This window comes from Anser anser, assembly GCF_964211835.1.
Source record: "Anser anser genome assembly, chromosome: Z".
In the NCBI taxonomy this organism is placed as follows: Eukaryota; Metazoa; Chordata; class Aves; order Anseriformes; family Anatidae; genus Anser; species Anser anser.
This window is the reverse complement of record NC_139723.1, coordinates 84,654,171-84,680,266: the sequence shown is the minus strand read 5'-3', so window position 1 is coordinate 84,680,266 and position 26,096 is coordinate 84,654,171. Positions and strand designations below refer to the sequence as shown.

Here is a 26,096-nt window from a genome sequence, read left to right as displayed (position 1 = left end):
TCATTTTGGGTGGATCTTCCAAAGAAGGAAGCATCTTATTCCTCTTTCTCGAGCTGGATTCAATAGGGGAATATTAGTATGCCCTTGTTTTTCCTTTTATTTCTCTGAAGGAACTGCCTTCTTCAGTAGCAATGTATAGGATCAGGTCTTAAACTGCCCAGGCCTTGAACTCCTAGCACGCTGCACATCCAGAGATATGTTTCTGCAATTCACTGACATGATTCCAAGCCCTTTGGGCTCTGGTAGAGCATAAATTATTAAAAGAAACTTAAAGATCTGCTTTTCTGCCCTCTATAAAGATTGGCTTAGCTATCAGACTCAAAAAGGTCTTTTTAAGCCCTCTTCTCAGAGCTTGCCTGTTCTTTCACAAACTCTGCTGATCCTTGGGGCAGGTTTGTTTAACAGTTTCTGCTTTAAGTAAAAAGTAAGAGGAAGAGAGACAGATGCACATAGCTGCTAGAGGAGAGGAGGCTGCTCCATCTCACCTGTTTTACTGATGGCTCAGTAGAGAGGAAGGCAACTTCAAACTCTACATCTTTCTGCGTGGATTCAAGTCAACTCTTTAGACAAGACATAATGGGGTACACAAACTGCAGACCTGTGTAGCATGCCAGCAACCATGCTTTGGCTGCTCAGTCCCACAGATTGGCCAAATCCATCCTCAGTCCTCAGCATATACCCTTCAGAGCCTTCCTGTAAATGCCATGTGCCTTCCTGTCTCTTCCATGGCGGGTTTCATCCTTACACTCAACTGTTTTATCACAGAGATGTGCTACAGTCATTACAGCAGAAATGTAAGACACGGCAGAAATCTCATAGTCCAGAGTTGACGTAAAATAGAAGAAAAAGCAAAATAAAAGATGTAAGCAAACAAAACATCAGATTTGGAGAGAAGGCAAAGACTTCAGTGTTGACCCTGCACAGTCATTCCTATCATCCCCATTTCCTGTAACCCTTCACTAAAGAATGGAAAGAGCCCACAGGGCCAACCAGTAGCTGTAAAATTATCAATTCCATAAAAGCTTCCCTTTGCTACAAGCCTCCTTTGCTCCTCTTGGTGACAAATTATCCTGCACCCTTGTTAAATGCTTTTGCATCAAGTATGCTTCAATAAAACGTGAAATATGCTTCAATCACAAGAATATTCTCTGAGAAACTGTTATATCTTCACTCTGAGCTGTTAAGTGTTTTTGCACAGGAGTAGTTTGTCAGTAAGATGTGTGGTTTTTTGTTGTTGTTAGTGTTGTTCTTTTCTGAGAGTAATTTACTGATGCTTTTGCCCTGAGTCAAATCCCACACTGAACAAGTTGCACAGGAAACACAGGTGGGGGGCAGGGAACCTATTTTCTAAAACCGTCCCGAGTGTTAAGCTTTTGTTTTGTCAAAGGTTGTGTGAGGTTTTGCTTTGCCTGTCGTCTCGGATGAGAAATGTTGTGGTGTGAACTAACATGATCCTCAAGGAGAAATACACAAATGCATCTATTATCTATTTTTATTCTGCCACTGGCTTGCAGAATGACCTTGCGTAAATCACATCCCTGTACCTAATTTTCAATTATGTAAATCAGGGATAAAAATTATTCACCTCCTTAAGGTGTTTTGAGATGTACTGATGCGGAGCTAGGTGCTATGATTTTAGCACCTCACAATTAATGCTCCTTTTCTAGCGATCTGACATGTCTATCAAAACTCCCACCCCTTTCTGGGTGATGTCTCACGTGGTGGGATTTAAGGCTGGACAGTCACCTAACCAGACAGGAGGTAAATGACATCAAAGGACACAAGGCCTATGAACTGCATTTGTAATGGTCATTACTTTGAGTTTCAGAACATCTGAAAAGTAAAAGAAAAAAATGGAATTAAGGGGCTGAGCAGTGCTGGTCGCTGGCGGTGAATAGCCAGGCAGCAGCAGTTCTGCACTGACCCTTCAGCAGTCAGTGTCACAAGCAGGATTTTTCTTTTACTCATACGAGAACATAAACACCAGTAATGACAACGGTTATCCTTAATTGGGCATCAAATGCTTTCACAAAAAAAAAAAAAAAAAAAAAAAAAAAGACGTTGCAAATAGACAGGGGATAGGGAGGAAAATCATTGAGTATGGCCACAGAGAAGGGAGAGATTTTCATTTGTATGGGCACATGTGTACTCCAGCCTGCATGTGGTTCACCTCCCTGGTCTGCCAGCAGAGATTGGATTCCCCCAGATCTGATTTCGCAAGGAATTCACTTCACAAGGCACCAGCTATCAGCATCACCTGGGAATGAGGCAAGATGGTCCTGTGAAGACCTCGCAGACGTACACAGAGGACCCCTGCCCAGCATCACTCAGTTGCCAGCTTGGGCTCTTTTGAAAAGGAAGATAAATGGGACAACTAGCCGCTCTTTTGGATAGGGGCGCTGGGGAAGAGAATACATTTCCCTACATGACACTAAATTATACAACTGCCAGAGTCAAGCAAGCAAAGTGATTCTGTTTTCCCCAAAGCTCTTCTCCTCCGCTAATTACATTTGAAATGTTTTGCATGCTATTGAAAATGTCACTTCCAACTGTGGACCATTAAGGAGTCTACGTGGCACAGCCACGGGTTTTATTAGGGCAGGTTTGCTGCTGGGGATTTCGATGGCAGTGAAACAGGCCTGGAGGGAAATTCCTTTTGTCACAAACTTTGAACACTTGTTACCGTGATAGGGAATCACCCACAAAGGCACAGTGGTGGCCAAACTATTTTAAAGACCAAGACCTGCATAATCAAGCAGGAACTGCCCAGACTTTCGCTATTTCTTTCCCTCTGCCCAATAACAGATTAACAGAGACAGATGTGGTCCTCCCGGTTTGCCCTGAAGACACTGCAGAAGAGCCCATGATATTCTCTGAGGCATTTTTGCCACTGATATGTGCCTGAGATTTTGTTTTCCTGGTACTGTAGGTAGAGGTGCCAAAGGGATACAAACAGACTTGCTTTGGCTCTTGTACAAGCACTGAAAGTTGAGCGATGGAGAGACTGTGACCTTTTGCACCAGCAGTGTCCTGGCACCCAGGGAAAGGCCGATAAGCTGTCACTGCGGAGATCCTTCAGCTTTGCCAGCAGTGGCCAAGGGGAGTCCTTGGCTATGCCCACGTCACTTTGTTGTCTCCTCTTCCTCACCCCCTGACTGATGACTATACCGTAAACCATCTTGTGCTGAGGATCTGCTGCCTCTGGGGTTACGTCCATACGGGGCGTACTTCCCTTTCTCTGAGCCTGTTGCTCTGCAAATTCCTCCCAGGAACAGAAAGTAGGAATAAAGTAATATCCTGAAACCAGGATTTCACAACCTGGGAAGTGGTTCTGCAGACACGGAAACCATGTTCTCCTTCCGCTGTTGTGGCACACAGAGCCAGGTCAGCCAAGTCGCACACTCAGACTCTGTGCACAACGAGACTTTTTCTTTTCTAGATCAATATAAAAATAAATCAGATGTATTTTTCCCAGTGTGGAAAAAAAAAACACAAACAAAAACTACTTTGTCTGGTAAAGCAGAATAATTCCTTCAGCCCCAAATAAATCCTTCCATTTTCACATCAGGTTTTAAATGAAGCTTAGTGCTCTAGCAATGAAGGTCTTAACGTGACATCCACTGCTGGCACCAGGGCAGATGGACAGGGCAGGGCAGGGGGACATGCTGCCCTGGGTGCTGGCAGTACAGAAGTTATCCAGGGTGAATCGTTTCTCTCAAGAAATGGAAAGCAACATAGGATACTTTTACAGCTTCCAGGTCTCCCAATTTAATTTAAACTGCTAATCATAGGAAAGAAAAGAGGAAAAGACTGAAGACCAATTCTAACGAGAGGGAAGAGAAGCATTCTTTGTTTAAAGCAGGCAGGGGATGCTTTGAAGCAGGAGCATCACTTTTTCAAGGGTGACCAGCCAGCTCCTTGACTCAAGGTACCTATGTGCTTCAAGGAACATCCTGTTGGTTTTTGCTTTTCAGCATCAATCCCCTGACAGAGCCCAGAGCTTGCTTTTTAATATCCCAGAGCTGATAAATACATTTTTTGCAGGGAACATCAGGAAAAGCTGCACTTTGTGCTTTCTTTGCCCTTAACTCCAACACATGCTGGAAAGCCAGCCCTGGTCCATCTCGTCCCATGGTAAAAGTGCAGGTGTTTGTTGCAGCTTTCCTGGTGAGCAGCTGCTGGGGCTGGCCTGGAGACGATGGAGGAGGGTGTGCAGGTCTCATTCAGCCATCTCCTGATACCACTGCTTAGCACTGATCCCACCGCTGTCAAGCTGTTCGCTGCTGGCAACAGGACTAAGATCACCGATTTATTCCGTCCTAGTCTGCAGTCATTGATGTCTCTTGCTGGAGAACCATGGGATGTTTTCTTCCTTTCATCCTGAACTGTTTTAAAGTTTTGATGGAAGCAGAGCAGCCTCCCAAATATGCTGCAGAGATGTTCATTCAACTTAAATGGAAATGAGCCTGCCAAAAAGATTAACGGCCGACACTGCCAACGTGCTTGGAATAAATTTCCAGCCAGTCCCAAAGAGCAGGCTGGAGCACAGTGGGAGCCCCGGGGAACTTGATAAGCTCTGCCCAGCAGGCACTAAACTGATGAGGATCTGCAAGGGTACAATGTGCCAGCCCTCTCCCAAAAACCCTTCACATCTTTGCTCTGCTGCTGAAGCCTGAACGGGGCCAGGTGTGTTTGCAAGGTGCACCCAGCTCCCTTGGCACTGTCCTCCCTGTGCAATAGACACATGGACACACTGGAGCAAGCCCAGTGAAGAGCCAGGAATATGACTGGAATTGGAAGAATGAAGGAACTGGGGCATCCAGTGTGTGAGAAGAGGTTGATGGAGCTGGGACTGCTCAGCCTAGAGAGGGCAAGGCCCAGGGGGATCTTACTGATATGTAGGAATACCTGATGGGGATGAGTAAAGAAGATGGAGCCAAACTTTTTATTTTGTTTTGCTTTTTCCCCTTCCACGCAGGTGATCAAACACATGTTGCCCAGACAGGCTGTGGAGTCTCTGTCTTTGGAGAAAGTCAAAGCCTGGCTGGACACAGCCCTGAGCAACCCACTCTAGCTGGCCTTGCTCTGAGTAGGCGTTGGGACTAGGTGGTCTCCAGAGGTGCCTTCCAGCCTCAATGAGCCTGTCGTTCTGTGCCCCCTAAATTGGAATTTAAAGACCAAATAGTGTCTTCAGTAAAGGTTTATGCTTTTTATAGAGTCATTTCTTAGCTTGGAGAAGGTTCAGAAAGCTAAAGCGCACAACAAGAATGCCTCTGAGGCTGGTAGGAAACAGCCAACAGACACTGTATGGCAGTTCACAGGGCAGGGTGACTTGTTGACATAGCTCAAAAAGGTGCCATCATTATCTTTCAGGGCTAAAGGGCTAATTAAGATTAATATTTGCAAACTAAGGAAGCAGGCACATGGCATTAAGCACTTGGAAGAGCAAGAGCTATTTTATACCTATGGGATGTAAGTAATAACTCAGCAGAGATGTCTTATCATGAACACAACCTCCCTTTGTCTGACAATAACAAGACTTGTAAGTAGAACTGTCAGAACCTCCCATGCCCCCTGAATCAACATGAGTTGCTTCTATTTCAACAAAGAAATCAGGAAAATGTTCCCAAATGCCCTGTTCTTGATTTTCAAGTTACTTTCCGCTGGGGAAAAAAAATTAAAAAAAAGGAAATAGAAAACTAAGAGGGAACTATGACTCTTCCAAAGGACCCAAGGCAAAAGTTAGGTGATCTGTTGGTCCCTGCAGGAGCATCCATCACTTTGTGTTACATTCATGCCCAGACACAACATTAGTAAATTCACTCTGGTTGCTTGGCAAGAGCAGGATAGCATGGGTGATTTCCTTGCATGTGTTAGCTGACAGGGTCAAAGGAGCAAGTGATAATTTACCTTCTGACCTTCAAATGCAGATATGGAGTGATGGGGGAGTAATACAGGCCAGAGGGAAAGACATTAAACCCTACAGTTTTTGGCCATCTAGTACTTATATTTCTCTTTAGGCTTTAAGGCTTCACACTTCCCTTAAAGTAGAAGGAAGAATCAGCAGCAGTTTCTGCAACACAAGCTACTCCATTTTTTCTCCAAACCCTTTGAATTTCAGGAGATTTCATGCTTCTGGCTCCAGCAAACAGTTCTGTGGAGCCTTGATTTTGGGGGGGGAGGGGGGGGGTAAAGTTTTGTTGTCCCTAAACTGCATCAGGGCTTCATCCTGCCCTGACGGTGGTGCAGAGGCTGCTCCCCATTGCAGAGCTGCATCTCCTGCATCCTGCTGGGCAAGGACAAGAGATGGCCCCTTGCACAGACACCTTGAAATCCAGCTTCTCTGGGACCACACTCCAACACGTTTATATCTGATCACGAGCCAGAGAGTCCCTCAAAAGCATGGCCTTACTGTGGAAGGGGGATCAGGTGATGGTCTTGAGCTGGTCCATGTTGGTTTGCTATCAGATCAACCTCACCTATTCTGGTGACATTATCTGAAACAAGTACCAGGTATTTCCAGTGCCAGCCAGGTGATCCTGACAATGAGTATCTCACCTCCTTACCCAAACAATGTGAAAATACCCTAACTATGTTTTGTTGTTGTTTTACTGCAAAGGAATCGCGCCGGGTTGGCACTTGGAATACATCGATGTGACGGACTCAGCCACGGACAAGACGTTTCGCTTCCAGTGTGACCGCTGGCTGGCTAAAGGTGAAGACGATGGGCAGCTCATAAGGGAACTGGCTTGTGCCAATAATGACATCCTGGAACTGAAGGAGCGGACTGGTAAGTTTACAGGTGACTTGTTTCAGGCATTTGCTGAGGGTCCTCAGAGGCCATAGGGCCACATCTCCTGGAGGATGCTCCGCTGGGGCTTCCCATGTATTAGCAACTTGTGTTCTGGGCTCTGAAGGTTTGATTAGTTAAGGTACACTTTAGTTCAAAAGTGCAATGCTGTGATCAGAGAGAAACAAATCAGGATTTATGAGGAAGAAAAGCATCTCATTCTGGGTTGAAACTTAAGAGGGGCCCATCTGCTGTGGTTCAATCCAGCAGTAAGCCGTAGGCATACACGGTTATGGTCTCATTAGAAACAATGAGCTTTAATCTTTGAGGTGGAAAATAAGTTCAGTCCTTAAAGCACTGCAAGTAACATTTCTCCAGCTTCCTCTTGAACATGCTTTGGGCTAGAGGCTCCCATATCTCAGCTGAAGATGACAGCTGAGCTTAACACCCCATAGACCTGGGTAATTCCCTGCTCTGGGTAATTCCACCAACTCCAAGGTAATCACACTGGTGTCTAATGTGGTGAACAAGTGAGAGAAAAAGAGCAATGTTATTTAACCGCACTGATAATTTGCTAAGCACACCTCAAAAATTCCTGCAACACAGTGCTCTTCTTTGGGAAGGTCCCGGGGAGTCAAGAACCACATTACTTCAATGTGATTCCACTCTGCCCCTGCAAAATGACAACCCCGTGACTGCCACCGTGAGTAATGACATGCCACCACAGCATCCGAGCACGTCCTGTGGGTGCCCGGATACCTTCACTGTCCCTGCGAGGCGGTTCTATGCTGTTAGGAACAGTGTCACAGAAACCGAAGTATTTGTGCTGTGTTAAAATAGTAGTTCTTCGCACAGCAGGGAGCTGGACACGGCTTGTTCAAGAGCAGATCCACCGACTCGTGCTAGCTGATCAAGCAGTACTCAGGTTTTCCACATGCTCTACCCCTGTATGAAATCCTAAGCGCAAAGATGTCACGAGTCCCACAGATTTCAGTGTGTTTCCGTCCTTGTTTTGCAAATGCTTTCTCATGTGCTGCGATAAATATTAGGAAGAGGGTTTTCAGCCAAAATGACAGCCAACTGAAGAGATGTCTTTGACCATCTGCTCTTCCTTTGCTGCTTAACACGTGTGTTAATTATGCCTTAAAGCCTATGAAATTGTCACTGTAACAAGCGACAGAGAGGATGCGGAAACGAGGGAGAACATCTGGATCATCTTAGAAGGGAAACTGGGCCGCTCAAAAGAATTCCTTATGGAAAACTCCTCCAAGAAAAGGAGATTTGAGAGGTAGTGGGACTGGGTGATGGGCTAAAGGAATTCCTCACCATCCGTGTGTCTGCCACAAACGCCACGTCTTCTCCACATGATCCACAGAGCTGCACTTGTGCCAAGCTCTTTCTCAACCCCCTTCCAAAAATGCCGAGAGACTTCTCACCTGGAGTAAAAGGAAGGTGTAAAATCAGTTTCTGATGGGCAGACAGAGAGCAGGTTTTAAAAATGATGAGAAAAGGCATTTGGTAAGAGGCAATGTAGATGATGCATGCCTCTGTGTGTGTATGTGTGTCCTTTTTCATCAGTACATACAAACAGGCTTCTGGTGAGCCTCTGGGGAGGCTGTGTATTTTTGAGCTGGGAGTAGCAGAAGGAAGCTGGAGGTGGTTTTAGTTCCTTTTACAGCATCTCACTGGCAGTGGGAATCAGAGGGAAAGTAAAAATAGTTGGAGGCTAAATGTTGTCAGAGCTACTCAGATCTGGCTTTCCAGCCAAATCTGGGGGTAAGGCTGAAAGATCACTGTCGTGTGAGGAAAGCCGAGTATCAGCTTCATGTGCAGACAGGCTGGAGGCACATCTATGTAACGTGGGGCAGGTTCCTTTTCCCATGTGGGGCCAAGGTCCTCCAGATGTGAGGTGGTTTTCTCTTTTGTTTAAGGACACAGCACACCCTTAGGAGACGAGACCATATTCAAAGCCAGAGCTGCTGATGATGTTCAGTTGCTCTGCAGAGAGGAAATTTGTTTTTTATAGCTCTGTAGAAGGTGAGACTACAGCTGATCTGGACTTTGGAATGAATGGCTGAGATTTCATGGGAAACATGAATGACTGGGGAGAGCTTCCTCCTGGCACTCAGCTGGTGGGGACTACAGCGGAGTTAGAGACACCATCCCTCAAAGCATTGGTGACAGTCCGTTCTTGAAGGCAGGTTGGAATAAGGACCAAAGCCAAGGAGACAAACGTAACAGTTATGTAGGGGGCATGATGGGGAGCCAGACAAGTGTTTGACAGAGACCTATTGTTTCTCTAAACTATTTTCAATCTGGATTCCTAAAGCAGGAAGGGTGGCTGAACTAGCAGATTTAAAGCAGCGACGGTGGGTAGATGTGTAACAGATACCGTATCTGTCAAGAATGAATGAATAACTGCTGGAGGGGAAATTAGTCATTCTTTAGCTTTATCTATAATGAGGCAAATTGATTTTGTATGTGGAACTGCTCAAGTTTATCCTAGAAAGTCCTAGTGGCAGTAATTTAAAGTGTCACCCCTAATCAGACAAAATACTGAATTTAAATATGGAAATTAAACTTTGTGTTGAATGATTGTAGGTTAAATCAAATGACTTTAAATGAAGGCTTATCTTCTATCTTCCATAGCCATGTGCAAATTACTTAATGTCCATATGAGACAAGCCACTGCCAGCAATCAAGATATTAACTGACACTGCTCCCTGTTTCCTATAGGGGAGCAACAGACACATTTCAGTTTTCTTCAAAGAACCTTGGTGATATTGCAGCCATCTGCGTTGGTCACTGTCCAAAAGATGGAAAGAAGTCATCTGCGAAAGCTGATGTCTACTGGCATGTCCAGGAGATTATCGTAACAGAGATGGAGCTTTGCAACAAGTAAGTGTCTCCTGTCTGCAGGGAGCTGCTCCTGGACACTGAGCAGCTCTGCATGCATCCTCCCAAAGCGTCTCAAACTTAAGCAATCGTGGAAATTCTTACAAAACCTTAATCCCTTTCTGAAAGCTAAGCTGTTTGGGGTGTCAGGTAAACAATATCCCCTGCTCTCTTGCTGTGCGATTTCTGAGTTGTCACCAAGGCCGTTTGCACATGCAAAGCTCCTGAACAAGGTAGCTGGGGTGAGTCTTACAGCTATGACAAACACCTCAGGTTGTAGGAAGCATGCACACTGACTGAAATTTAAGGGGTGTGAAGGATGCTCTGCACAGACTGGCCTTCAGGTAAGTCTTGTAAAAACAGCTCCTAGAAGAAAGTTGAGAGTAAGACAAAACCTCAGCCTCAGAGCAGTTTGGATGATCCTCCTGGGATGGTCCAAAAGCACACTGGGAAGGTAGAAGCAGCTTCCAAATCACAAATACTCAGCTACTCTGATTCAAATATGACTGGAATCTTCCATGCTGGAAGAATGAACATCTCTGAAGGGCTCTGTACATGTCAGGGCCCACACGTCCCTGTCCGTGGAAGGGGCGATGTTCACGGCTCGTGGGGCAGATAGCGCAGGGAATACGGAGGAACTGGAGGAGACTGGCTGTTTGCAGAACAAACTCCTCTTCAGAGAAAATATCCACTACGTTAATGGATTTTTCTGCACTGTGATATTTCCACTGCTGCAAGGGAACTTAACTGTAAGGGGTTTGTTCCAGCTGAGACAATTGAGTGTTTAAGAAGAAATCCTTGAAGTGACTATTTTTTTTTTTAGATACTAAGAATTTCTCCTAGCTAATTAATCAGGCAGCAGAAGAGCCACAATAGCATTTGCTGAATGAAAACTCAGTCAATTATAACCTAAAACACTTTTCTCCTGGTGGGGAAAAACCTGGAACCCTCAGTGCCCGGCCATGCAGTCAGGTCTGCCCATGAAACTCCCTGGGAACATGCTGGAGCTGCTGAAAGAGGATGTTTTGAAGGGGACAAAGACTTTCTCACAAAGACCCATGCCTTTTAAAGTTGTTTTATATAAAAGAAAGCAGCCAGGAGGTACCGGTAGTGCTTGCAGCCTGCGAATTATCAACTGGAGCAGATCTCACCGTGGGAGCAAGCTCTCATGTCGGGTACTGCTGATCCCAAAAGTCCAAAAAAAAAAAAAAAAAAAAAAAAAAAGACAAAACTAAAAGAGTTATGAGATTGCTGTAGCAATAGTTTTGAATGATACTGTTTTTTGTTTTGTTTTGTTTTCCTTTTGGTACCTGATGCCAGTTTGCAAAATGTATGTATTTGGAAGGTTCTTCTTGCAAATCCCAGGGCTAGAGAAATTATCTTTTTCCTTCTCGCCCCTCTCAAACACTGGCATGCTCCACCAGAATCCAGACCATAATAACGCAGCTCACGAAATAAAACTGCAGCATCAGGCAGCCTCCCCATCCATTTTCATGCAATTTTTCTGTCCCTGAGCCTAAAATTTTGCTCCCAGCAGAATTTTTCATTTGCAAACCCTCTTTCCAGGGAATAGAGAGCTTTTCTTTGGCTGCAGAAAATGTCCAAAGACTTGGAAGTGCTTAAGAAGCACTACAGCTCGAATAGCAGCAACCCTTCCTCCAGGTGCTGGTTCTACTCACACGCGCTGCAGTCCAGCCACGCTCCCCCCCCCCAGGAGGACCTGCTGCAGTTTGGCACGGGGGGGGAGAGGGAGGAGGGGGAAGAAAACTCGTTTGGAAATGATCTGCATCATTGGAAATGAAATACATCGTTAGAAGCGCCGTGCTCCAGCCTCTGGCTGGCTGCCAGGTGTGCAGCGATTTGTGAGCGCGTTTTGTGCTCCCTGCATGTCACGGGGGGCAGCACCGCAGAGCCGAGGGCTTTCAGCATCTGGTAGCTATCACCTCCACGCTCCACGCTTTTCTTCCTGCTCAGGATGGGCTGGGTGGTGTAGAGGAGGAAAGGGGGGCTGTATAAACCTCCTCCTCCCGTCTTCCCCAGTCCATTTTTTCCCCATTCCTAGCCCAATCCTCACTGCAGTGTGGGTGAGGGTTGCTGCTGAGCTCCCTCCACGTGCTGCTGCTGCAGGGGTGAAACCTCTGAGACCGGATGAACTGCGCAGCATCAGGCTGTGTTAGGTGCAGGGCTGGTTGCTGCCTTCCTCGGTGGCTCTGCAATTAGACGTGCCATCACACAGCCAACAGAGGTGGGAGCTGCCCCACGCCAGCCCTCGTAATGCAGCCTGTCCGTGTCTGCCCGGGGAAACAGGCGATTTTCCAGCAGCTGCAACGTTCAGTCTGGGTGTCTTTCTGGGGAGAAACTCCGGTGCTAGGACGTAGATGGAAAAGTATTGCAGCAGGCCCGTAGCACCCGCACAAGAAAGAGGTGACCACACCACTAACGTGCCTTCCCTCCGGCAGGTACTTCTTCAGGTGCAACGTGAAAATCCCGCTGCGGTACAAGAGACGGGACTACAAAGTCTTCGAGTGTGCCAAGGTCACCGAGAGCTTTGCCAGCAAAGCCCGCAGCTTGGTGCCAGTCAAATACGAGACCATCGTGGTCACGGGCTTTGAGAAGGGGGCAGGGACAGACGCCAACGTGTTCATCACCATCTTCGGGCTGAACGGGGACTCGGGCAAGCGCGCCCTGAAGCAGAAGTTCAGGAACCTCTTTGAGCGGGGCAAAACCAACAGGTTCTACCTGGAGACGCTGGACATGGGCGAGCTCAAGAAAGTCCGGATCGAGCACGACAACAGCGGGCTGGCACCCGGCTGGCTAGTGGAGCGGGTGGAGATCACCAACTCGGCCACCGGCGTCACCACCATATTTCCCTGCGGGAAGTGGCTGGATGAGAACCGGGGCGATGGGTTGATCTGGAGGGAGCTTTTCCCTAGGTACTGAGTAGCGTTTTGCTCCCTTCAGGACATGCGTTTTTTTTCCCACTATGCAGTTTTTATATTGCATTTTCCTTTTCGGAATGCTGCCTTTTGTATGGAGAGATTTTTAGTAGCAAGATGTGCTTCCTGGGTTAATATTTTGTAAAAGCAATACTGTTTTCTTTTTTTTTTTTTTTTAATGGATATAAAATTGTGAACGAAATAAATTCATTTCTTTCTTACCTACAGTTGGAGGTAACCAGTAGGTGACCCATGAACTCCCCCAGCAGCAGCTCAGATGCCACCTTCTGCTTTCGGCACCTTGCCCTGCTGGGGCTGGAAACGCCCACTGGCCTCCACGCCGCCTGCTTCCCTTTGGGGGTGAATAAAGGGAAGTATGAAATTGAGACAGAATATTTAAGAAAATTGAACTGGGACATCCTGGTTTTGTCTCACATCACCGCAGCACGTGTTGCTACGTATGAACACTGCCTGGTGGTGGGGTCTGGGGGCTGTTTTCCACCCGTGGGCTTTCCTCCCACTCCAGACCCAGCTCCCAGGCTGGATTCAGAAGGTCCTGGGGCTCCGGCAGCCAGAGCAGCTCCTGGGAGCACACCAGCAGAGGACCCAGCAGACAACCTGTTCCTCTTCAAGGAAGCTGTGCTAACTGTGTTCAAAGCTGGCTCAGGACAATCTTGCCCTACAGAGCCCTGAACACCAACCCCCTTTCCGAGCAGCTGCCATTCATTTTAATCTTTAAACTCTCCCAGCCTTCAGTGGGATGGGTTTGCCCAGCAGCCAGGCTTGCTGAGGAGGAGGAGGAGGCAGACCTTCAGCCCCCAGGGTGCTCTAATGAGCTCGGGCTTATTAACGAGGCGGCCACAGAAAGGGGTCTGCTCCCCCAGCCAAGCGTTGCAGCTTCAGCAGGTGGGGGTGAAGGCTCCTCTCCTCCTCCCGACACTCAGCTGCCTGATGCCCACCTACCAGGTGGTAGGACACGTCCCTTGGAGGGGGGATTGTGGTGTGTGAGGTGCCTTGAGAAGACTTTCCTCCTGGCATGGCTGTGTCCTAGGAGAGCTCCTTCCCCCTCCCAGGGTGATCCCTTCATGCACATAGGGATCAAAAGGGCTGAGAGTGGGATAAACTGATGGTTTTGGAGTAGAGTGGGTGGGGTACGTGCTCCCAGTAAACCTCATCGCTGGTCACTGGTGGAAGGACAGCAGCAGCCCTCAGTGCTCCCCCCTCCCCGTGCACTGATGACCGAGCTCTGAGCAAGGACTGAGCCGGGGCTGGGAGCTCACAGGAGGAGCAGAAGGGACCTTGGGGGGCTTGGAGGTGCGTGCTGGGGCCAGCAGGTACGTTTTCATCCCCAAGACCCCCAGGGAAGGGGCTCACACTGGGTACGCAGCGTGGCTGCATCTCGCTTGGACAGCTACCAGCAATAGACGGGATTTCACCACTGTGTCAGTAGGAATTTCACTGCTCCGTGCTCCCAGCCCCTGGGAGCACCTCCTGATCCACACCCTCCTACGTGGGGCGAGCAGAACAGGGAAATCCTTGGCGTGCATAGGACGTGCTTGTGAGAAGGCACGGCATCAGGACAGGCTCCATCTGGAAGCAATCATGTAACAAGTAGCTACAGCCACAGCTCACAGCTCACGGGTCCTGTTGAAGCAGGAATGAGCAACTTTGCGGTCACCAAATTGCTGTGTAGGGATTGCAAATACCTAGGCTGACATCAAAACCACCTGCCAGCCCTGGATGGGCATGTTCAACCCCAAATCTGCGCTGAACTCCAGGCTATGCTGCCCTAAAAGAGGGTCAAGGGGGATTTTGCTGATACGGAGTCAGCGACTTCATTCTCTCCCCGGAAAGGCAACATTGGCAAAGCATAAAAAAAAAAAAAAAAAAAAAAAAAAAACCACCTCTTTTTTTTTTCTTCTAAAGACTTTAAAAACGCCCTTTGTTTGTGCAAAACCCAGCTCCACCCCGGCTCTGGGGAGTCATCCTGTTGCTACAACTACTAACGCCACAAAAGTAATCAGTTGAGTGGAGTTTTTCCAGGGGCTGGATTTGCATTAAGCTGCTAAACCCAACACATTCCTGGCCAAGCAGAGGAGTGGGGAGGAAAAAAGCCAAAACTGCCGTAGCTCTGTGCTTTCTGCAGGGCTCAGGGCATGTCTGCCTCCTGGGGTAGAGGTGGGCAGATGCACAGCTCCTGCTCCCCTACCTTCCACCTTATTTTTGCTCATTGCTTCTTAATTGGTGTGGGTTTAGTGCACGTGCCTGCAACCAAAACCCAGGAATGTGGGTGAGAAGTGAGGGCAAAGGACAAGGATGGCACCACCCAGTAGGAAACTGCAAAAATGGGTTGTCCTGTTGTCTCCGTGGTCCCCATCATTTTGGGAGCCCGATGACATCCTGCACTTTGATGCTCTCAAACAACATGATGTTTTGTTTTTTTTTTTCTTTGATGCTCTCAGTGACAACAAATATAACCGAGGAGACCTTCACGGTGTCAGACTAACTGGTAGGGACTGACTGTTTCTTGCTGCAGGACACTGATAATTAAATCAAGCATCTCTAGGAAGTTACAGTGACACATCTGACGGCATTTGGTACACCCACACCAACCCTATGTGCACAAAGGCAGGGTAACTCACGAAGCATCCACCCTACAACATCCCCTACCCCATCATTTGGTGCACAGGCTGATTTGACATGGAAAAGATGCCCCGCTGAAAAATAATAACAATAATAATTGATATTTACTCGTGGGCTTGTACAGCTCTGAGTTGCAACCCCTGGGCCAGCTGATGGTTTAGCTACTAAAAATTAAAAAAAAGGGTAAATGGGGAGAGTGGATGCCCGCAGTGGCTGTGCTGTTGTACCTTAAAGGGTGCAAAGCCATTTTCAGCTCGCTGTGCTCGGCGGGGCCGTGATCAGATCTCAGCAGCACATTTGTGCTCTGCTGTGGCAGCTTTGAAGCAAAACCGATTGTGATCTCCAGCAGCTCTCAGCGCTGCAACCCTTTTGAAGGGCATCAGCGAGATCTCGTTGAGCAAGTGTGCTTTCCCTGCTTTCTGATAGAATTTGTAAAAGCTTGCTATAACGGGAGTTTCATCTTGCCCGAATAGGATGCATCCCTAGCACAGCCCTTACTGGATGCTAGAGGAGCCAGCAATTCTGCCCAGCTGCAGGAACCAAATCTCTGCGATCAGCAGCGTCTGTCCCCAGGGCATGCTCAGTCTAATCACATAATTGAGACTGGTCACAGCCTTTTGACACGAAATACATGAGGAGGAAAAGTCTCTGGAGCATAAGCAGGAGAGAGACTGACACCATTCATTGCGTGAAAAAAAAAAAAAAGCAAGAGGACCCATGAAAGGGGTTGCAAAGTTGGGTGTTTGACCCCTTGGGTTCTCCAAGGGTGACAAAAGGTTGGAAAATGCCCTCAACTCTGTCCACCTTAAAGTTCTTTAATTATTATTATTTCATTTTTCAGTAGGTTTTTCTTTTCTTACTGCTTCAGGGCTGAAGGAGGCAGAAAAAGCCCTACCAGCGTTCACTTCTCTGCATGCTGAAGGCTTCACCTTCAAGGGGGGGGGGTTCTCCAGGAGGGCTTTGGGCACCCACTTGGGTGGGTTTCATATGTTGGCCATGGGTGGGAGTCAGGATCCAGTGGTAAATAAAGACCACACAAAAGTGTTCTGCCAGCTCCTACAGGTTTATAGTTAGCAATGCAGTTCATTTTATTAGTTATAAATAAAGTACAAAAAATCCACCAAAAGTGAATCTAAGCATTTACACAATTTCTAATGTCTTTTCATTTCTTCAATGCACTATTGCTTTAATATTAATAATAAATATTTTTCTAGCTTTCTTCTATAAAATAGTCTATGTAGCAAAATGTTGCACAGCACAACAGAACAGCAGTAGGAGTACAAAAATGTGGGTGATCCTTTCACCAGCCCGGGCCATTAAAGGGGAGGAGTTCTGTTTGCTTGCCCCATGTTTTACGTGTCCCTCTGATGGTGTCTTTGTGGGGTGACACCCGGCCCCTATCCCCATACAGCCCAAAAACACAGTTTAAGGGAGGAAAGTCACAGAGCAGCAAGGGAAGACGCGGAAACCCAGGGTAAGGCAAAGGCAGCAAAGCAGAGCAGCACCCTGAAGGGTCGAAGAGGAAGGATGAAGGTACAGTCATGTCGTGCCTTCCTGCCCCAAAAGAGAATTGCTTCCAAAGCCTTTTGGGGTGGGGACGCATCGAGCCCTGCTTCTGCGTTCGTGCACGGCCGAGCATCTGCACTGACCCACAGCAGTTATGGCTTAAAGCTTAAAATGTTTTCCAGGGTGCTTTAAAAACCCTCCTGCATGGCTCAAGCACTGGATATTCAGGAGCCTTTAGGACAGGGCAGCGCGTTAGCAGCGGTGCAGTCGTGGCTGGGGATGGGGACGTGGATGCTTGGCCACTGCTGCAGGAGCAGGACATCAGCCCAGGGCTGGTCCCCCCAGGGGGTGACCCGGGGGGAACAACGCAGGAGGGCTCCAGTGCCTCTCGCAGCCCTACAGCAGTTCAACGAGCCTTAAATCAAGGTTTCTGCCCCAACAGAGGGGCTGAAAGCAAGTGGAAGGTCCACAAGAAGGTTAGTTTGGAGGGTTTCTGTTCCAGGCATGTTTTACAGCTGGATTATAGCCAAGTCTCAAGGCCCGGTGTGAAAAATGGATCCCAAATTGTCCATCCAGCCCCCATTTCCCAGCCCTGCCTGGGAGCAGCGAAGGAGCTGAGGTCCCACCACCCTGCCCTGACGGCACCACGCCATGGGGACCGTATGTCCTCCATGCAAAACCAGACGGAGGGAGGGGTCATCTCCTAAAAACTGCTGGCAGACCATTGGTTTTGTAGCGTCCGAGCCCAGGCTCCACCAGTTCCCTCCTGCATCCCCCGGAGCTCCCAGCTGGGTGCATGCAGGGGATGGCTCAGCAGGGGGCACGCAGCCAGACCAAGCACCCGGCAGGCACCGAAAAGCCAACAGAGCCGCAGCACCTGGGCTCCCCTCCACCTTTTTTTGAAGCAATTTGCAGAGTCGCACAACAAATGCATGCAGTGCCCCAAGCACAGCCACGCAGCGGGGCCCACTGGGCGTTATTGCAGGTAACGCATGCAGCAAGGGCAGGAGCATCACCACAGGCACTGGGACAGTGCGGCGGCAGGAATCGACTGAAATTTTGGTTTTTCAGGGCACTATGAACCTCCTTCAATGAACAAGGACACGAGTGAAAGGATCACCAGAGTTTGATTATGAGTGCAAATAATATTCATATATATGTGCTAAACACAGTCACTATATTGCAGTTTTCCACTATGTCACAGCATACAGAATCAAAGGTTTGCATTTTTATGGAATGTATCCAAGGTAACAGCACCACAGTAATACAGTTTGTAATCACACACCCTGATTTTTTTTCTTTTTTTTTCTTTTTTTTTTTTGACGAGATAAGCATTACCCCCACATCCCATGTTTAATTTCTTTTTAAGTACCGACGCATGCAAAGCATTCCATTCCCAGAAACAATGCAAAAATGAGGTAATAGGAGTAATAAAAAAAATTAGTATTAATTTCTAAATAAATAAATTATAATTAAAAATGCAAAAAACAACTATAAAAATAATTAAATAAGAACCCACAATATCTACAAGTTAGTCATAAATTATGATTGTTAAATATAAGGCATTTAAACTCACAAAACCCTGTAAACTATCAATGTTTTGTTCCTAGAGATTTTCTGTTTGTTTCGTTTGTTTTGTTTGTTGTTGGTTTTTTGTTGTTGTTGTTTTGTTGTTTTTTTTTTTAACTCCTCCTATCATCGCGACCTACTCGTAGAAATGATTTCAACGCAAACAGGAACCTGACACACCGCCGCAGCGCCGCACGCTGTAGGTTCTCACGCACCTCGGGATCAGTCACTCACACGAGACCACGGGAGTTTGGTGCTTTTCTTCACCAGATTTTTTTGTCTTTTTGTTACTTTTATATCTAAAAACTGTGCTTGTTCGTTAGGCAAATAGTAATACTTTCGCATAGGCTTCAAGAAAACGCGCGGTTCGGAAGCGCTCCTCCTTCCCTCCCCGCACAGCCAGGGTCCCACTGCCCCGATCCTCCCCTGCTTCGCCCCCAGCTCACGCCTGGGTGCACCAGACCGGCTTACAGTGTGCTTTACGAACAACATCTTGCTTTTCTTGTCCGTATTATTGGTAGCATTAGGATTATTTTTAATGCTGCTTGAATCTGCTGCTGCTGGAGCAAGCCGCCTATGTCCCAGTGCGGCACGAGGCCACGTCACTCCGGACATTAGGGCTGGGACTGCTGTATCCCCTGTGAAACCATTTCTCACGGGTGGCAAATAAATGTCACCAAACAAATATATGTCACCGTGTCCCCCCTCCACTCCCTTCTACCTGCACAGGCACAGTGAGAGGGGAGGAAGTCTCCTGCAGCCCCACACCCTCTCCTTCACTCTCATCAGCAGGTTGGCAAAAATAAAAATACTAATAATCTCTGTGGGTCCTCCGAGGTCGGTGTTTTCCTGTTACGGCTCACGGGAATCCTGCAATCTCCCAGATGGTAATTTATGATCATTTCTACGTGGAGAGCATCGCTTGGCTCCAGCAGAAGGGGTGCTCAGGGAGCCAAAATTCAGCTCCGCCGCATCTGCATTATAAATATATAAAGTTCAGGACTCGTTCCCCTGGCTCCTCCGCATCTCTATTTTCCTAGTTTCAAAAAAAAAAAAAAAAAAAAAGGCTTAAAAGAAAAAAAAAAAAGGCTTTTTGGTTGTGAATGCCTGTTCACCAAAGGGTTTTCAGCTGAGGTCTTTATTTCTGGGGGAGCTTGGATAAAAATGGACCACTCCTTCAAGGGGTGTTCAAGGGAAGGTTGGACGTGGTGCTTAGGGACATGGTTCAGTGGGTGACATTGGTTGGAAGGTGATGGTTGGACCAGGTGATCTTGGAGGTCTCTTCCAACCCCAATGATTCTGTGATACTTCTATTCTAAGGACTGCTTCCTGATGTAGTTCTGTGCATTTTTATAATGGAGACTGGTGTGTTAGGTTTCATTTTAATAATCACCTTTTTCTCCATATGGATATGGAGTGAAATGCATCTGTGTATAACAGTGCTCTGACACAGGGCTAAACCCAGCCCCTCCAGAAGGCAGCAAACCCTTGAGAACTGGCATTCCCCTCCTGCACCAAAACACCCACAGTGATGTCTCATCAGCAACGGTTCCTCCCATCCCGTTATCAGAGAGGGATCTCTGCAATCCCTGCTCTGAGAGACTTGACCCCACAGCCTATGAACCCAGGTGGATTGAGGAAAAAAAAAAAGGAAAAGAAAGAAAGGCTTCCACCTGTGCTGTACACCTGCTTAATCTCCCTGTGCTGTGATTTCTCACCGGGGAAGCAGTGAAGCAGGTTGACCACGTGTGATAAAAAGGCCCTGCTCCACTTCTCCCATCTTGCTGTGGGCTGGGATGTGGAACGGGAGCAGGGCAGCTTGGCTGCGGCTCTACCCCAGCCCAGCCACAGCGTTAGCAATATCCCCAAATCATCCGGTGTTGGGCTTTATCCCCTTGGAGGTTCCTCTGAGCAATTACACCCCAAAGCACAGGTACAGGAGTCGGCTCAATAACCAGCATTTTGGACCAGCAAGGAGCCTGGGAGGTGTCTAACCCCAGAGGGGCCATGCCACGGCATGCTGAAGCCAACCAGCCTCTGGCTCACAGGAGAAAGCAGCATGGAAGATGGCAAGCACAGAGAGAGCACGTGGCCTGCCTTGGATTTTGGCATGCCAAGCCACTTTGTTAAGAAAAGAAAGCAAAGAAACAGCATCCCCATTGATATCGTGCCCCTCCAGAAAGCATCCAGCACCAGCAGATTAGCAGGAAGCTTATAGGGAAGCCTCTCCCTATTGCTTCACTCATTTTGTTCCCAATTTCATTTTATTTTGTAAGCGTCTCTGAATTTGCAGCACTGTAAACGCATGGAAAGGAAGCACACGCGGCCGAGGCAAAGAGCGCAACCCTTCTGACTGTAAACAGGATTTTGCTTTTTCGCCTCTTCCCCTCAAGGGTGGGAAAGCTTGACCTCCTCGTTCCCCCTCTGCAATGTATTAATCAGGCACCAAAATAAGGAATCTATGAAAAAATATTTGGTGCAAATTAGGTAACAGCAACATGTCCACCACAAGATGAGTAGGGCATCAAACACAACATTTCTTAAGCTAACATGCTCCAGCTGCCATCCATAGAAATAGCTAAAGGACCCCTATAACATGTTTCTACGTATTCGAGAGGTATATATACAATCCTCATGAAATGCAGGATTGACAGGCCAGACTACCACAACTAGTTCCTTCATGTTCAACACTAAATCTTCTGCAGCACGGGGTCTCTGAGCTCCGGGAATGCCAGCTCCCTTTCACCGGGCCCGTATCCTGCGTATGTGCAATATCTCCTACCGCTAGATATTGTACCGCCACCTCCTCCTCCTCCTCGCTAACGTGCCTGCAGACTTTTCCTCTCAATCAAATGGCTCAGAAGGCAAAAATTTTGCTGCAAGGGTTTATGGCCATACGACCTGATAAGGAAAATGGTGTGTCCAGCCAGTCCTTTCAGCTGTCCGAGCCGAGCTGTGTTTCAATGTCCACCCTGCAGATGGGGCACTTCTTGCTGGTGGCCAGCCACTGGTCCACGCACACTTGGTGGAAGAGATGCATGCAAGGCAGCCTCCTGCGGAGAGAGAAGCGCCACCCGTTAGGGACCTCGTGGATGGAGGGGGTTCAGGGGGCTGAGGACATCCAGAAAGGTGCAAACTGGCCACCCAGCAGCATGGTTTTGAAGCAGGTGATCCAGACCCAGGAGATCCTGTGAAAATCTGGCTCACCTGCTGCTGCAGGGCACTTCCTACCCATGGCCCATGCCAACGTCCAACTAAAAGGCATGTGCTTTCCTAAACCCTGAGATAAACCAAGTGAATTTGTCAGGACAAGAGCAGGGAAAACCCCACCAAGGCACAGCAGTGTTATCGGGATAAGCACAACTCAGATGTCACCGAGAGGCAGTGGAGCAGAGGGAAGGGTCATACCTGACATCTTCTCCATCTTCAAGCATGGACAGACAGATTGTGCATTTCTCATCAGTGTCCGACTCCTCTCCATCCTCCTGCTCAGCTTTGCCCTCCTGCGGTCTTCTCTGCAGCAAGGTTAAAGACATAATTTGGTTGGGAATTGATTTCCTAATGCTCTGCCAAGCCTTGGTAGTGTCAGGAAGGCAAACAGTAAGAGCTTCATCGATCAGCCAGATCCTCCAGCCTGGGGAAGCCAGCCCAGCCAAAACAGCCAGCAGAGGGGGAATGCCACCAGCACGCTGCTGGTCCACACACATCCCCCCAGAACTGGGGGGCAGCGGGGCCGATGGCAGTGCCCCAAGGAGCAGCCTGTCCACTGCTGCCCCAGCACAGCCCCACCACCTCCTCGGTCCTCCATGCGCCAGGGATGGCCCCACAGTGTCCTTTGGTGGGTGCCTCTCCTGCAGACCCCCAAAACATGTAGGTCACTGCTTCCAGCAAGGGCACCAAACACTGTGCCCCACGCCAGCCTGGCCAACAACTTAACCCCATGCCGCACCATGGGGCAGCACTTGGCCTGCCAGATCCTTCCTCTACTTTCCCGCACACACCCGTTCCAAATAATACATTTTTTTCTGCATCCACTGGAGATGTGGTCAGAGATAAGTGCAGCAGGAGCTGAGTCCCTTCCAACGTGGGCAGTGAAACATATTTGTTGTTACTGGGGATGACAAACACAACTTTTCTACCCAAATGAGCAATTTTCCCGTTTTCTACTAGCACTACCCCAAAAATTGGCATCTGGTTCCTTAAGGGCAAGAGTTCAGCTCCATCGGAGGAGATGCCCCTTGCAAAGCGAAAAGAGGACGAGCTGCCCCCACACCACAGAGCAAGTGCCCTCGTGGTGAAAGAGGGAGCTGTGCTACACCACCGCCTCAGCCCAGGAGTCCCACAAGATGCTAAAGCACCAGTTCTGGATTTCATGCTCCATTTTTGGGAATATTTCAGTTGATGATGCTGGTTTGCCAGCCCTGAGGATTGCAACCCAGCAAAGTCCTTCCTTCTGTCTGCTCCATGCACCCAACCCTTGGCCAGCTGCGGGGGGCTGGCAGCCAGTTTTGGGGAGCTCACCTTCTTGTACTTGTGGGGGAAGGTGAACCTCTCGATGGTGTTCTGCACGGCGCCACGGCTCACGCTGCCCAGCCTGTCCTCCAGCTGCAGCAGCTCCTGCGGCACGGGAACAGCAGCAAAATGGCATCAGCGTTGCTCGCGGGAGGCACCGGTGGAGGAGCACAAGATACCCAATATTCCAGAAAATGGGGTGGATTCTGAGCCCCGTTTGGCAGGTCAGAAAACAAAACCCCATAGAGCTGGAGGACTTCATTTACAGCCATGAAGGGAGCCAGAGTCAGCCAGAGCCAGACCCAGGCACTCTGGAATAAAACATCTTTCCCTAAGCCACCCAACCCCTTTTGCTTCCTGGTTATTACTGAAATGTCTGCAGGTCTCAATCCCATCCCCATCTGCGACTGCCAAGCCATAAGGCAGCCTTATGAGTTTATGCCAGAGCTTGCATGGATTCCCAGGGCTTAAAAATTTAATAAACACAGTCCCCAAGATACATACTTCATAGCTCTCCCGCACAGCCGACGTGTGCCTGCTTGGGTTCAGTCCCTGAAGAGCAAGTAACTGGAGCTGAGGATAAGGGTAATTTCTGATTTCATGAACAACCTGCAGGAAGTGAGGGAGAAAAATAAAGCCACCTGTGCTAGCACAAAGAAATCCCTTGTGTGCCCTGATTTAAATTTAGCGCTTCAAAAATTGAAAATGAGAGAGCAGACTGACACCTTCCCCCATGGAAGTCTTTTAATAACCAAAAAAATGAGTAGATTTATTACTATAAAAAAAAAAAGTAGATCTCCTATAAACAATAACTACAAACTCACATGTCTTCTAAATATGTCAAATAAACTCTTTGTTATAATTATTCCTATAGCATCCATAACACTGCAGCTCCAAACTCTCAACATGGGTTAGCTTAAAAAGAGATTTAATTTTCTTTTTTAAATGCGTTGATTTCTCTTCACCCAGGCCCTGGTATTTAAAGCTTTGCTGTAGCGTGCAGGTGTCAGGGTCGGACTACGGGCACAAGGGAAGAGCACCCTCGTGGGATTTCTGAGGCTGCTTTAAGGATGAGCAGGGCTCTGGGTGGCTCAGCTCCAAATGCAGTCCCCTGCTAGGAGAAGGACCAGCAAATGTCCCTGGTTGGCCCATCTTAATATTATTAAGATACTTTTGTCAAGCCCCAGCTCCACCACTGCAACAGGTCACACACAAATTTAACAGGAGGCATCGAGGCTGATGCAGATAGCAAATATGTGAGGAGGGATGGTCTTGGGGGCTGGGCTTGGGGAATCGCCACCTGTCACCAGTCCTTCTGCATGCAGGGAGCTCTGGGAACCTACAGTTCACTCCTGCATTAATAACATTATTATTAATAGTTATTGAGTCTCCCAGGTTTTGCAGACCAGCTTGTGAGCGCGCTGCAGGCGATGGACCGAATCTTTCCAGAGCAGCTGAGCTTTTCTTTCCTTTCCCTAACCCTGAGTGCGATGATGCAACGTTATCCTTTCAGACACTCCCTCCCACGGCCGGAGATAAGTGGGATTCGCAGAAGACAGGTGATAGAAAGATAGCAGCCTTTATTTTGACTGCCTTCTGGCAGACAATGCATAAAACATTTCTCGGTAGAAGCACTTCACTTACCATCTGTGTCGAGGATGTGCTTCTGGGGAAGTGGTGCATCCGAGGTGTGGCCAAGTAATGCTGATAGGGCTGAGGGACCGGCCGGACCTGGAACTGGGCGTGAGTCAGGCCTGCATCCACGCTGAGGTCCCTGCGGGCACGAGGAGGAGGAAGATGGAGCCGTGGCTGCCTGGCACAGGCTGCAATAAGTCACGCTCGTGGCAGGGGAGGGCTCTTGAGCTGCCATGGGTGCCTCAACCCAAGGTGATGCTGCTTCTTTAAAAGTCTTGGGTTTGGGCAATCACCATTCCTCCGCCAAGGCAGAATGAAGGAGCAAGGGGATGATTTTATTGCACTCAGTATTTCTGCTAGCTGGGGTCAAGAGATGTAGGATGTAGCCTGAAAATTGCAGAGCAGTGTTTTGGGGGCTGTGATCGATCCCCAGGCTCAGTAACTCAGCCTGGCCAGGTCCTTCCTGTGCCACCATCATTGCAGATGATCATATTTTGCCCTCATTGCAGATATATGCCTGAGGACAGAGAAATAAGGAGCCATTCTGGGTGGTTGTTAGGCCTATCATCCGTGCCTGTGACCTCCTTGGAGGTCTCCCAGCCCAGGTCACTGGAAGGCTCGTGGGAGGACAAGGGAGACATTCCCTGCCTGCGAGGGAGAGTGCATCAAACCTGGCCTTGGGGAACCCCAGAAATGTTGTTTGTGAAATAAATAAATAAATAAATAAATAAATGAAGGAATGAATAAATAGAAGGTTTTGAGAAATTTCTGGATGAGACAGCTGTAGGAAACAGCATCACACAACCAGCAGGCCACCACCGGTGAAGCAGGACATCCCTAGTAGTCCCACTGCCCCATACACAGCCTGTCCTGAGGCTCATTTTTGTGGGTTTGGGTGCTTTGTCCCTCCAGAAATCAACCCAGCTCAACCCTGCCACTTCAAGTGACCGGGATCCTAGCAAACACCGCAGCTCTGCCCAGTCCACGAGCAGATCCGAACTGCAAACCCCATCCCAGCCTGCATGGATGGGATGGGAGGAGACCTAGCACAGCCTCTATCCATAATCTATCTATCTGTAACCCAATTAGCTGGTTCCTTGTCTCTCCAGCCACCGAGTCTCTCATCAAACAAGTGCTCTGAATGTCATTCACTTTATCGTAATTAGAAAAGCCAGCGCTCTGATAACTATTGTCTTCACATTTGTCAAAGCAAAACTAATTAGAGCACAGGGGTTGCTCCCCGTTCCAGCCTGAAGTTCTCCTTCTCTCCACGGAGGACAGAAGCAGCGAGTGCCACGGCTTGTTAGGAGCAACCCAGACGTGTCCTGGAGCAGCTGTGAAACAGCAGCAGCGTGCCCAGCAGCAGTTAATGGACATGAGGGGACAGTAAATTTTATTCTGTGATTCTAAATGCAAAAATCCCTTACCCAGCACAGCCTGCACGCTAGGTAATAACTCCAGTGCTCTCATGCCCTCTGATAAGTAAGTCCCCCCACATCAAATTGGAGCAAAGAGGGGGGTCTGTCTTTGCTGGCCGTGTGCTATCCATGTGCTGACCATGTGCTAGCCGTATCCTGGACAGACAAAGCCTGGCAGAGGATAAGAAGCAG

At 48.3% G+C, this 26,096-nt stretch overlaps 2 protein-coding genes across 4 annotated transcripts in view; one reads left to right on the top strand and one right to left on the bottom strand.

The window, feature by feature from the left end:
* The window catches only part of LOXHD1 (lipoxygenase homology PLAT domains 1), a 155,874-nt gene extending 142,558 nt beyond the window's left edge, over positions 1 to 13,316 (top strand). Inside the window, exons 38-41 of the mRNA XM_083816422.1 lie at positions 6,620 to 6,790; positions 7,940 to 8,078; positions 9,527 to 9,688; positions 12,145 to 13,316. Coding sequence (XP_083672548.1) covers positions 6,620 to 6,790; positions 7,940 to 8,078; positions 9,527 to 9,688; positions 12,145 to 12,625 — 953 coding nt within the window. The 3' untranslated portion in view covers positions 12,626 to 13,316. The remainder of the gene's footprint in view (positions 1 to 6,619; positions 6,791 to 7,939; positions 8,079 to 9,526; positions 9,689 to 12,144) is intronic.
* A 2,695-nt stretch (positions 13,317 to 16,011) lies between these two features.
* The window catches only part of ARK2C (arkadia (RNF111) C-terminal like ring finger ubiquitin ligase 2C), a 42,453-nt gene continuing 32,368 nt past the window's right edge, over positions 16,012 to 26,096 (bottom strand). Inside the window, exons 4-9 of one of the 3 annotated variants that reach the window (XM_083816420.1) lie at positions 24,496 to 24,625; positions 23,356 to 23,460; positions 22,861 to 22,956; positions 21,748 to 21,854; positions 21,241 to 21,392; positions 16,219 to 19,375 (exon numbers count right to left, since the gene is read on the bottom strand). In XM_083816420.1, the coding sequence (XP_083672546.1) occupies positions 21,275 to 21,392; positions 21,748 to 21,854; positions 22,861 to 22,956; positions 23,356 to 23,460; positions 24,496 to 24,625 (556 nt within the window). In that variant the 3' untranslated portion in view covers positions 16,219 to 19,375; positions 21,241 to 21,274. Of the gene's footprint in view, positions 21,393 to 21,747; positions 21,855 to 22,860; positions 22,957 to 23,355; positions 23,461 to 24,495; positions 24,626 to 26,096 lie in introns of all 3 variants that reach the window. The other 2 variants (XM_083816421.1, XM_083816419.1) reach the window with 2 other exon arrangements.